The sequence below is a fragment of the Podarcis bocagei genome (genome assembly GCF_964188305.1).
Source record: "Podarcis bocagei genome assembly, chromosome: 15".
NCBI classification, from domain to species: Eukaryota; Metazoa; Chordata; class Lepidosauria; order Squamata; family Lacertidae; genus Podarcis; species Podarcis bocagei.
In genome coordinates this window covers 13,405,279-13,418,437 of record NC_138141.1, presented here as the reverse complement: position 1 = coordinate 13,418,437, position 13,159 = coordinate 13,405,279, and the positions used below count along the sequence as shown (strand labels likewise).

Here is a 13,159-nt window from a genome sequence, read left to right as displayed (position 1 = left end):
AGAAGAAGAAGAAGAAGAGGAGGAGGAGGAGGAAGAAGAAGAGTAGTAGTAGTAGTAGTAGTAGTAGTAGTAGTAGTAGTTTGGATTTGCTATCCCGCTTTATCACTACCCTAAGGAGTCTCAAAGCGGCTAACAATCTCCTTTCCCTTCCTCCCCCACAACAAACACTCTGTGAGGTGAGTGGGGCTGAGAGACTTCAAAGAAGTGTGACTAGCCCAAGGTCACCCAGCAGCTGCATGTGGAGGAGCGGAAACGCGAACCCAGTTCATCAGACTACGAGTCTACTGCTCTTAACCACTACACCACACTGGCTCTCAGTGAAGCCTGACACTGCGTAAGCTAGGCCAACCAGTGAGCTTCCTGCCCAGGCAGAATTGGACTTTACCTGTGAATGTTTATGAGGCCTTCCAAGGTGCCAGGTGACAAAGGGCTGCTCCGTGCTCTCAGGTGTATACCAAACAGGCAGGATGGCCCGCTGTCCTTGAATCACCACCACTGACTTTGCTCCGACCTGGACCTGCAGCGCACCGTAAGAAAGGCCTGCCGAGAGAGAGAGAGAGAGAGAGAGAGAGAGAGAGAGAGAGAGAGAGAGAGAGAGGTGTCAGTTGCTTCTCAGATCCTAGGATCCATCATACTTCCCGTGAATATTTAGCAGGCAAAGAGCAGGGGTTGGCAAGGCTTACCCAGCATGGGCTGGATCACTCCCGCGGAGATCCTCCGTGGGCCGGACTAGTGCAGCACGATGCTGGAAATCGCGTCTGTGCATGTCCGCAGCGCCGGAAATCGCTTCTGTGCATTTCCGGAAATCAAAGTGATTTTCAGCATCCGGGTATGCGCAGAAGCGATTTCTGGCACCGCAGACATGCACAGATGCAATTTCTGGCGTCTGGGCATGCACAGAAGTGATTTCTGGAAGTGCGGGTTTGTAACCCGAGGTACCACTGTACCTAGCTCAGTATGCTATACAGTGGTACCTCGGGTTACAGATGCTTCAGGTTACAGGCGCTTCAGGTTACAGACTCCGCTAACCCATAAATATTACCTCGGGTTAAGAACTTTGCTTCAAGATGAGAACAGAAATCGTGCAGCGGCGGTGCGGCGGCAGCAGGAGGCCCCATTAGCTAAAGTGGTGCTTCAGGTTAAGAACAGTTTCAGGTTAAGAACGGACCTCCAGAATGAATTACGTTCTTAACCTGAGGTACCACTGTAGATCAGAAGAGGACCAGATGTGGCTGGACTCAGCTCCACTCAGAATGGTTATCTGAAGCTGAAGTCTATGCTGGCTACTCTTGGATTAGAACATGCTCAGAAAAAATAACAATTGGGTAGCACAGACACAGATGTTGCTTATTTACTATAGGTGATGCAGATGCCATCCCTCAAATAAAGCACCACCAGGAAAATGAAAGCTTTCCTCAGCCATTGGAAGTGAGAGTGCCAACTACCAATCCAGTTGTGAAGTTTTTATGGGCTCCTATTGGAACTGATGCTTTTGAATTATGGTGCTGGAGGAGACTCTTGAGAGTCCCATGGACTGCAAGAAGATCAAACCTATCCATTCTGAAGGAAATCAGCCCTGAGTGCTCACTGGAAGGACAGATCGTGAAGCTGAGGCTCCAATACTTTGGCCACCTCATGAGAAGAGAAGACTCCCTGGAAAAGACCCTGATGTTGGGAAAGATTGAGGGCACAAGGAGAAGGGGACGACAGAGGACGAGATGGTTGGATAGTGTTCTCGAAGCTACCAGCATGAGTTTGACCAAACTGCGGGAGGCAGTGGAAGACAGAAGTGCCTGGTGTGCTCTGGTCCATGAGGTCACAAAGAGTCGGACACGACTAAACAACTAAACAACAACAACAATTGGAGAGAATCCATTGCATGATTCAGTGTTGGCAATTGGTTCTTTTTCAGATAGTTCGGTGATGTTTTAATGAATTAAATGTACACCATCTGGAAATTCTGCTACCCTGCTGGCAGTGTATAAATATTCTTGTAATAAATACATTTTTAAAACCATGGGCGATGACCAGAACTCATCAGACTCTGCCAACTTCCCATGCCTGTGCCATTTTTGTAACTGTTTCTGACGTTATATTTGGTGGTTGGAGATGCGCAAGTAGGCGTAAATCTTTTCTGTACTCCATTTGTGTTCATTATTAAATTGCACAGCTACTTAGTTATTCGTTCACTAAAATGACACTTGGATTTTACTCATTCATCATTACTATTTCATTCATTTTGTTCAACCGTTGCTTTCAGTGGAAGGCAGGGTTGCCACAGCAAGAGGCAAGATTGGTAGGTGTGCTTTACCATTTAGGATGGTGTGTAATTTAGCCCTGAGCTTGCCCAGACCTCATGTTTGTGCTCCTCTATTATGGTTATGAGCTAAAATTAAAAGTAGAAGCAGGTGCTTCCAACAAAACACAGCTTCCCTCCTATAACTGGGAAATGTGTGGGGTTTTTTTATTTACTCTAGTTAATGAAACAAGCCAAGATCAGAGGAGGGTTTCAGGTTCTCAGTAGCTCTCACTAAGCAGCGCTTAAACAAACCACAGTTCCCTGAGTTCTGATACCACAAGGAACAGAGGTTTGCTTAAAACTGGAAGCAGGGCTGTAGGATTCCCATATCATCCCTGCAGCTGCAAATGGGGAGGAGAGAGATGGGGAGGGAGGAGCACAGGGCCTTAAGCTTATGCAAGCTCATTCAAGTTGCAGAAAACCATGGTTTCCTATTATGTCTGAACCAGGTTTAAAGATAATATGGTGATGGGGTCTGAAGAGGAAAACAGCTAAATGGGAGGTGGATGAGAATCAGATAAGTCCTCAGTGTGCCTAGTGACCCAAATGATCCTTCCATCACAAGTGAGGCGTGTCAATGACATATTTCGCCTAACAATCTTGTTGCTATGGGTTCCTACATCAACTGGTCCATTAAAAGAGATTTTAGTGGAAAGTTTTTGCTTTATGCTAGCTCTTCCAATGCAACAGCCCACCCAGTGCAATAATCCGATTTGTAGCAGTTCTTCCAAGAGAAAAATGTTCACCATTTCTGGAATGTTCCGCACAGTCTTTCAGCGGAACTCCACCGGTTTAGGGAGGGAAAATTCTTGGACTGGAATATCTTACACAACTCTGTTCTACTGTGCAGAATTTGCATGTAGCAATCCTCAGAATGGCAGGTAAAGACAGTTCAATCTGTGGAAATTAATTGGAGCACAGTTGGCGCCTCCAGACACCCAGCCTTTCTGAGGGTTGCGCTTTCCAAAACAACCCATCAAACTCACAGAGGCCATAGCGGTACTACCCTCTCTCATTAGTATTTCTATTTTGGGACTGTGAAAGCTGATTAATTAAAGAAACACACATGCTTGAAGAGGGCAACTGTTCTCTGAACTCTGAGCACAGAACATTCTTGATGCCAAAGCATTTTACATCAGCTATCGACAAAACAACTTCATTCCAATATCCAGCCCACTCAAGAGCGGGAAATCCTGAAAAGGGGGAAATGGGAAACTTGACGACCACAATTGTCTTAGGCCCAGACTTCACTATGCACTTAAAGCAGTGTCATATCACTTTAGATCACCATGAAATCTCCCCAAAGAATTCTGGGAACAGTAGTTTGCTGAGACTGCTGAGAATGGTTAGAAAATTCCTATTCCCCTCACGGAATTATAGTTCCCAGGGTTACCTGGAAGAAGAATTTATTGTTAAACCACTTTGGGAATTGTAGTTCTGTGGGGAGAATGGCTGGGGCTTATGGGAGCTAGCACCCTGAAGAGTTTGGGGCTAGGATACCCAGAAGATCACCTTCCCACCAATCACTGCATTCGCCAGCAGACACCGTTTCATTCGGATGACTCTTCTGTATGATGTCAGAATTAGACCTTTACCATGGCAGCACTTGCCCTCGGAAACTCCCTATCTACACACATCCATGTGCACAGACTTTATATTATATACCAGGGGTCAAAAAACTTACCGCGCCTCGGGCCGGTGTCTCCAGCGCCGATAACGTGGCAGGCCAGAGGGCGGGGGAGCGCATACCCATACGCGTGCGCACACGCTATTTCCGGCGCACTTCCGGGTCGGAGGAGCACCGGAAATAGCTTGTGTGCATGTGCACGGGCCTCCTCCAACCCGGATGTGCACTGGAAATAACACTTGCTCACGCGCAAACAACGCTTGCGCATGCGCACAAGCTATTTCCGGTGCTCCTCTGAACCAGAAGTGGGCAGCCATGTAGTGCAGCGCCGGTAAGAGTGGGCAGCGGCAGCTGGCAGCGGGGCTCACCGCAGGCCAGATAAATGAGTCCCTTGGGCCTTATCCGGCCCGCGGGCCTTAGTTTGGGGACCCCTGTTATATACATAAATAAAAACAAGTGGGACCTGCAACAAAATGTTCCAGAGCGGAACGTGCTTCCGTTCAAGGTGCCAGCCATGCCCTCTTCCAGAAAACTCCATTCCGCACCCCCTCTACATCCTTGATGGGCTGTTTTTGCCAATCCCCACAAACCTTAAAGGATCTCTCTCTCTCCCCACCCCTCTCGTTTTTTATTTGCTTTTATGTTTTTGTTTTTTGCAAACCTAGCAGGTCCTCTAACTATGCTAACTCATCTCTGTTGGGCATGGATAGTGTCCTTTTAGAGATTTACAGATCACTGCTGAATATGGCAAAGAGAAGGAGCAGTATCCCCCTTTCCCCATCTTCAATTTCCTTCCACTGAGCATTTTCTCTGTAGCCCTGATGACCAAGGACCACTGGGCAAGGAGCAAACACGAAGGGGAGATTGACGGTGTTGTGATGCATTCGTGTGAAGCCCTTTCCAGGCATGAAAAAATCCTCCTCCTCATCAGAGGTCCACTTGGGGAGCTCTTAATGATTTAATTGTAGCAGCCCCGACCAGCATGTTCGAGAGAGAAGCTAATGGCTCCTGAAAGCGACGGGCACGATTCTGACTCTTCCGATGAGAGCATGGAAGCTCCGGGGCAAAACATCAGCTGAAATCGCATGCTCTTGGAACGCTCTGCATCTTCCTGACACTGCGATACCACAGAAGATGTCAGCGAGAAGAGAGAATTGCCCACGAGGTTGGGAGAATTATCATGCATCCTTCAGACGTTGCCCATCGCCTGCTCCTCGCCTAAGTCCCAGAAATAATATGACGGCAATATTGGTTAGCATCAGAAATGCAGTCTGTTACAAGGGGAGCTTGGTGTGCAAGAACTAGTGACCAGAAACCAGTTGTCTGATGAATTTCGATGCACCAGCAACCTTGCAATTCCCTTTACAAAATATCAGTCATGTGTGCTTTCTCTACGCATGGTCACTAATGAAGTGGGATGGGCAGGAATTTATTTATTTTTTGCAGCTTTGAGTGGAGGGCTTTCTAATCTGACATGGAAAATAACTTGAGAACAGGGTAGGATCTACTATGAAACTAATAAAGCTTAAGATTCAGGCCCCTAATCCTGGAGGGCCCCCAGAAACGACTTTAGTCTTGCATGTATATAAGATTTCCCTAATTTTCACACACACACACACAATCACAAAAGTGAAAAACAATAAGGCATAGGAATGTGTTATTTTATTTACACCAGTGACTTTTGACATGTAAGGTAATCTGGTAGATGGAACAACCCCATTGAAGAGGGTAACAGGTAACAATGGTTACCCAGACCTTGTTGCTGGTTGCAAAGCCCCCCCCCCCAAAAAAAAAAAACAGTTCAAGATTTAGGACCACCAAAATGTAGATCCACCACCGGGTGGAAGGGCACTAGGACCCTGCCAGAGCCTTCGCCTTTGCCTCCATCCCAAAGTCTGCCAACTTGTTTAACTGGCTTATGCCATTCTGCGAGGGCTGCAGGTGTCAGTTTGCATTTCTTAGTGCAGAAAGTATTGATCTGTTGTGTTTCCTATTCTACTTAATACAAATGGGTTCTGGAAGCTTCTCTGTGTGAGAAAAACCAGCAGAAGTTTCATGGTGTTTGGGTTATTCCTTCAGACAAGCTGAGTACAGCTGGCTTAAACTGGTCCCGTTATCTCTTTCTGTCAAGGTCATGCTGACTATGAAAGTAGGGCCAGAAGGAGCCTGGGAGAGTTTCACTTTCTCTCTCTCTTCCTTCTGGTGTGGTGTTCTGTACACTAAGTATGCTTAGTGTAAAGGTTTAGACTTATTGTAAGTCTGCTGCAACTGGACTTCTTATGGACAGTGCCAATCCTGAATGTATTGGATTTGTGACCATTATGCTCATTTGCCTTCAGTAGCAGTAAAGCTCTGCTGGATGAAATATTAATTGCCTCTGGTTTATTTTTGGGAATCCTGCAACGTGTTTAAGTTTTGGTTCTGCTAACTATATGTCAGAGTTCTGCTCTGGATCATATTGAGTAGAATTCCATGACAGCAGGAAGGGCATCAACTGTTGGCCTCACACAGGGCAGCATATTACCAAGTGTCAGATGGCGGTGTGGTTGCTCGAGAGCAAACAGGCAAGACTCCGACCTGTCTTTTCCAGGCTTTATTCTTAGTGCAAACTATTTACAGTGAAGAGCGTCGTAAGTTCATGTCTGGCTCAGTCACTAGCAGACTCTGGGAATGGTCAGTCCTTGTACCTCCCCCAGCATAACAGTCGCTTGACCCCCAACCTTCTCCTCCCCTCCCTGTGCCAAAACCTACCGCGCAGCGTGGGCGCTGGCAAAGGGGTACTTCCCTCCTCTCTCCCTGTTCAGGGTCAGTGTTGAGGCTCTCCCTAGCATCCCCTGGTTCCACCACCTCCTCTCCACTAGAGGTGGGGCTTTCCTCCTCGCCAGAGGAGGAACTGCTTTGCAAGACTTTCGGAGGTCCCCTATAACACAACTGCCTTTCCACCTCTCGCCTCTGAGCTGATAGCAGTTCCCTGACACCAAGGTACACCCCATCAGATATAGTTTCTGGTCCAGCCTAAAGGTAAAGGTAAAGGGACCCCTGACCATTAGGTCCAGTTGTGGCTGACTCTGGGGTTGCGGCGCTCATCTCGCTTTATTGGCCAAGGGAGCTGGCGTACAGCTTCCGGGTCATGTGGCCAGCATGACTAAGCCGCTTCTGGAGAACCAGAGCAGTGCACGGAAACACTGTTTACCTTTCCGCTGGAGTGGTACCTATTTATCTACTTGCACTTTGCTTTCGAACTGCTAGGTTGGCAGGAGCAGGGACCGAGCAACGGGAGCTCACCCCTTTACGGGGATTCGAACCGCCGACCTTCTGATCGGCAAGTCCTAGGCTCTATGGTTTAACCCACAGCGCCACCTAGTTCACCATAATTTTTATATATTACATTTATAGTGCACCCCTTCCTCCATGGAGCAGCAGGCGGTGAAGACGGGTTTCCCTCCCTCATTTTAGCCGCACAACAACCTCACAAGGTAAGCCTTGACCCTGGCCCAATGTCAACCAATGAGCTTTGAGTCTGAACAGAGAGAGGTTTGAAAAAGCGAATCCCCCAAATGGGACTGGTTCAATCTAAGGCTGTTCCTCACATATCAGCCATGAAGGCGGTTCCTGTGCACAAGGAACAGCCAAGGTGCCATTCTTCTCCCACCCTGCTTGGTCTCCTTAAAGGATACACCATCTGCTTTCAGACCAAAGGGATTTCCTGCTTTCCAAGGCCAAGCATTTCACTGGAGGATGCAAGACAATGGCAATAAGATGCCCCCACCTTGCATCACAGGAACGGCACGCTGACATTGGGCCCAGCCATTTCCACAGAACACTTTGGTGAAACAAAACCCTGGAAACGCCTGAGACAACAACAGGAAGCTGCACTTAACATCCTGCTTGATAAGGCGTCTAGATGATTTACCAAACAATTCCGGCTCCTTCGCTCCTATCAGCTCCTTGCAGATTCAAATGGTATCACAATTGCAGACCTCAGCGTTAGCGCTGGCCTTTTCCGTCTTCTGACATGAGATCCTCCCCTCTCTCCTAAACAAAACAAGGGCAACCAGTGCTGGGTCTAGGAATTTGTGTGAGCCCATAACTATTATTATTATTATTAATAATAATAATAATAATAATAATAATAATAATAACAATTATTATTATTATTATTATTATTATTATTATTATTATTATTATTATTATTATTATTATTATTATTATTATTTATACCCTGCCCTCCCCGGCCAGAGCCAGTCTCAGGGTGGCTAACACCAGTAAAATTACAGAAAAAACATAATGGGGGGGGACCAATTTAAAATACAGGTTAAAATGCATTTTAAAATGCAGCCTCATTTTAAAAGTAGCCCATAGATCAAAACCATAAGGGGAGGAAAACATAAGGGTCAGACTGAGTCCAAACCAAAGGCCAGGCGGAACAGCTCCGTCTTGCAGGCCCTGCGGAAAGATGTCAAGCCCCGCAGGGCCCTAGTCTATTGTGACAGAGCATTCCACCAAGTTGGGGCCAGTACTGAAAAAGGCCCTAGCCCTAGATGAAACCGGTCTAACCACCTTGCGACTTGGGACCTCCAAAATGGTGTCATTTGTGGACCTTAAGGTCCTCCGCAGGGCATACCAGGAGAAGCGGTCCTGTAGTGCCCTCAAGCAAGTAGCCTTAATACAGAAAAGGCAAGGCATGCAAACTCTTAAGCTGCCTCAGATCTTCAAAGGGTTGCCATATTTTGAAGAGCAAAAAAAAGAGGACACTATGATGACTCTCATTTTAAATACCCCTACTATATGTAGGCTATAGAAGCTATGATATATCACTGAGGGGGGTAGCAGAAGAGAAGAGGAAAGCAAGTCTTCAGCAACCAGTTATGTCCATGTCTCATTCAGAGAGTACAGTGGTACCTCGGGTTAAGTACTTAATTCATTCCGGAGGTCCGTTCTTAACCTGAAACTGTTCTTAACCTGAAGCACCACTTTAGCTAATGGGGCCTCCTGCTGCTGCCGTGCCGCCAGAGCACGATTTCTGTTCTCATCCTGAAGCAAAGTTCTTAACCCGAGGTTAGCGGTGTCTGTAACTTGAAGCGTATGTAACCTGAAGCGTATGTAACCCGATGTACCACTGTATATCCAGAGACATTTTGGCGAATGTAAAAAATCCACCGGGACAGAAATTTTACCCCTGAAAAAGAGGACATGTCCTGGAAAAAGAGGATGCATGGCAATTCTATATGCGAAGTGGAAATGGTAGCATAGCTGAGGCACGAGGGCCTCTGCTGGACCAACCTTACTACCCTCTTGGTGAGAGATGGTTCAAATGATGTTTTAAAATCAAGGTATAAATGGATTACCTGTCCAGCCTTCCTCAAGTTCCCTGCTCTGCTCAGTGTTCTGCCAGTACTGTATGTCTATTGTCTATATGGACTGCCTGAATCTCTCCAAGGTTTCAGGCACATAAAAGTCTTTCACATCACCTTCTACCCTTCGGACTTACACTAAAACCCAACTGTTCTAAACGGACAAACCAAGGACTGAACCTGGGAACGTCCACATGCAAAGCAGACATTCAACCCCTGGGCTCATCCCCTGAGATTGCCACCTCTGACCCCATACCTGAGGGCCTTTGCTGTCTGAAGCAGGGCAGCTGGCAACTAGGGAGAAAGCCTGTTCTGTGGTGACTTTTCCCCTTGGAAAGACGCTCACTATGGAATCCTGCCTGGACACCTTGTTACTACTATCATTTAGGTACCAGGCAAAACCCTTTGTTCTCCCAGGCATTTAAGAACTGCTAATGTGAGCATTTTTATTATTATTTTTAAAGCAGAACAGTTGGATTTTAGTCTGAATGAGCTGTTGCCATTTTAGTTCTGTGTTTTAATTTGCTTTGTTAGATTTTATGCCATTATTATTAGAATTAAAAAATAAATATTATTATTCTTTCTTTTCTTTTCTTACTACCCTTAAGTAAATCTTTAGCATTCATCTTTTAGTGGAGTGGGACAGGATCATCCTTTTATAAGTTTGCAAGATGAGCACTTTCAGTTAAATATGTTCTTTTTATCTTCTTTGGAATGTTTTGAAGCTTTGCATACTTATACAATTGTAAATTACTTTGAGAAAATTTAGTGAGTGACAAATGCATAACAACAACAACAACAAAACAACAACACTCTAGTAGCTGCCCTGGGAACAGAAATGTATGTTGAAGGTCCAGGATATAAATTCTTTATTTACATGTGTTTATATATTCTGTGAGGTTTTTCCATGAGTGGATTTTATGAAGATTTATCCTTTCCCCCCCCCTTTACAACCCCTCACAGTTCGGAGTATCTTTCGGCCCCACCATCCTAGCAGCTGTGCATGCATATTAAGGGGAAGGTCTTGATGGCCGGATCTGAGCACCAGGAGCAAGCTTGAGGTTCGGGAGTGACATAAGGTGTGTGTGTGTCGTTCCTCCCTGAGATGTCAGTGACATTCATCTGCTTGGTGTTCATTGAAACAGGGAGTTTGAACTGTGCAATGATGCTTTTCCAGCAGAGTGGTGTTCTGCGCAGAACTAGAGCTCCAGTTATGCAAGTGCTCGTATTGTTTTGTTGATGGCGTAAAGCTAACCTTGCCCAGTATGTATTTTGGCTTGGGATAGTTCAGCAATCATGGCACATTCGACCCAGGGTTAGAAACTGGGATAAAAAGTAAAAAGGTAAAGGACCCCTGGATAGTTAAGTCCAGTCAAAGGCGACTATAGGGTTGCTGCGCTCACCTTGCTTTCAGACCGAGGAAGCCGGCGTTTGTCCAGAGACAGCTTTCCAGGTCATGTGGCCAGCAGGACTAAACTGCTTCTGGCACAATGGAACACCATGACGGAAACCAGAGCACACAGAAATGCCGTTTACCTTCCAGCCACAGCGGTACCTATTTATCTACTTGCAATGGCATGCTTTCGAACTGCTACGTTGGCAGGAGTTGGGACAGAGCAACGGGAGCTCACTCAGTTGTGGGGATTCGAACCACCAACCTTCTGACTGGCAAGCCGAAGAGGCTCAGTAGTTTAGACCACAGTGCCACCTGTGTCCCTATAAAACTGGGGATAGAAAAGCTATTCACCACATGGCTCCTAGAACCTCGGTTGCGGGTGCCAAAACAGAAGGTCTGGTCGTATTATTATTTTTTTAAAAAAAACCAGCAACAATTTTTATTAATTAATTATTATTGTTGTGGCCCTCTGGTTCAGGCCACAAGCTTACCACAGGCTGGGGAGACAAAACACTTAGGCTTTTAGTTTAAAGTCTCTCCCCCCTCCCCACCTCACAGCCTTGAAGAACGAAGCCTCCTCTTGCCCCAGAAACTACCAGATGCTCCATTTCTGAAAGGATACGCCTTATGCCAAATAACTGCAAACCCACGGCAGGCACACTATATTCTCCTTCATTTCAGTCTGTCGCTCACAAGGGAGTGAAGGGTCCACTCCCCCCCAAAAAACCTGCTGCTTTTGCACTGTCAGTGTACCGTATTTTTTGCACCATAACACTCACTTTTTTCCTCCTAAAAAGTAAGGGGAAATGTCTGTGCGTGTTATGGAGGGAATGCCTACGGGTGGCATGCCTACGGATTTTCCTCCTCTAAAAACTACGTGTGTGTTATGGTCGGGTGAGTGTTATAGAGCGAAAAATACGGTAACTTTCGGCCGGGTGGCTGCAGTGCCCCTTTCTTCAAAAGTGTCTCACACGGACCCGAGGCTCTGTCATCCCCCACATGGTTCTGAATTAATCCCCCTTTCGCACAAGACGGCCAACACACCTGTTCTGCTGTCACCGCCACCCCCTCTCTCTTTCCCCCACTTCTGTCACTATATCTCAGCCCCCTACCTTGGTAGGCGAGGCTGATGTGCATGCCCACCACCAGCACGAGTGCCAAGCAGACCAAAGGACTCCACATGTTTCACTCAGCCAGGCACCCCGCCAGCTCCCACTGGAAGGCGTGAGAGCTGGGAGCAAGCAGGTGGCTCAGGGAGGACCTATGCTGAGTAAACAGGCAACAGGGGCTGCCCTTGGAACTCCTCCCTCTGCATCCTCTTCCCTGGGAAAGTGGAGGATATGAGGCAGGAGTTGGTAATGCAGGTGAGCTGTGCACAGGCAAGCTGCCAGCTAGCTCTGCAGAGGCTCTTTTTATTAGCACAATAGGCAAAACCAGTACATTTTGGACTGTGACCTTTACACATCTTCCAATCCCGCGATCGTGGGGTGGTACAAAGTTATTTTGGCAACTGTTTCCACCGTGTCACTTTCCCCTTGCACAATGTATGACGAAGGAGACAAAGGTCACAGACAGGGCATGGCAGACCACTGAGAGAGCAAAGGTTAGATAGAGGGCATGATGTTCAGATAGCTGTGGTTTGTCTGCGGGTGGAAGTGTGCTCCACACCCGAAGGTCACGCGATCAGACAGCTGAGGCCTGTCTGCGGGTGGAAGTGTGCTCCATACCCAGCGGTCATTCCTTCACTCCACATGCCCTTCTTCCTCCCCATCCAACCTGTGCCACACAGGACACTGAGTCGAGCCGAAAATGGTGCTGAGAGAGGCTGAGGAGGCCCCGACTGGGTGCCTTCCTAGAAGCGTCCATGCAAGGCTCCCAATTCACTCTCTGTCGTCTAAGCCTCCTCTCTCTCTCTGCTCTTGGATTCCTTCCCAATTCTACCAGTTCATAAAAAAACCAGTTACCAGCTATAAGAGCCGCCCCCCACGTGCCTTTTCACCCCACTGTACTTAGAACAGAGGTGTGTGCCCCATGGGCTGGTACGGGGTGTGTTTACTTGGGAATAAGCCCCACACAAGATATTTCAGAATAACAAAAATAAGCAGAATGAAAGGGGCTGCTCAGGGGGCTCCTGCCCACCCCCAGCGTTAAGGAAGAATGGAGAGGTGAGGTGGATTGGGCAAGCCAAGAAGGGCAAAGGGAGAAGGTTGAAAATTAATCAAACTGGGGAGGGGCTGCCTGCTTTGTCTCTCCCCACTCCCTAACATATTATAAGGCCAATGGGGAGAGCTTGCGGGAAGAAGAGATGAAGGGAGAGAAGAGGGGAAATGGATCATGCAGGCTGGCTTTCTTGCCCCCTTCTCCTTTCCTCCTCCTCCATGAGTCAGAGAAGAGTCAGGAGCCAACCGACCCCTGGCACTCTATCCATGGCTCTTTCTCTGTCTTCAAGGACTTGCAGTGTCTACCAGCTGAGCCACACTGCA

At 47.2% G+C, this 13,159-nt stretch overlaps 1 protein-coding gene and 1 long non-coding RNA gene across 2 annotated transcripts in view; both read right to left on the bottom strand.

The window, feature by feature from the left end:
- The window catches only part of LOC308574303, a 397,067-nt gene that overhangs the window by 27,466 nt on the left and 356,442 nt on the right, over positions 1-13,159 (bottom strand). The window lies entirely within an intron of this gene.
- ESAM (endothelial cell adhesion molecule) overlaps positions 1-13,159 on the bottom strand; it is a 95,717-nt gene that overhangs the window by 22,307 nt on the left and 60,251 nt on the right. The window contains exon 2 of the mRNA XM_081171750.1: positions 386-540. Within this exon, the coding sequence (XP_081027876.1) occupies positions 386-540 (155 nt within the window). The remainder of the gene's footprint in view (positions 1-385; positions 541-13,159) is intronic.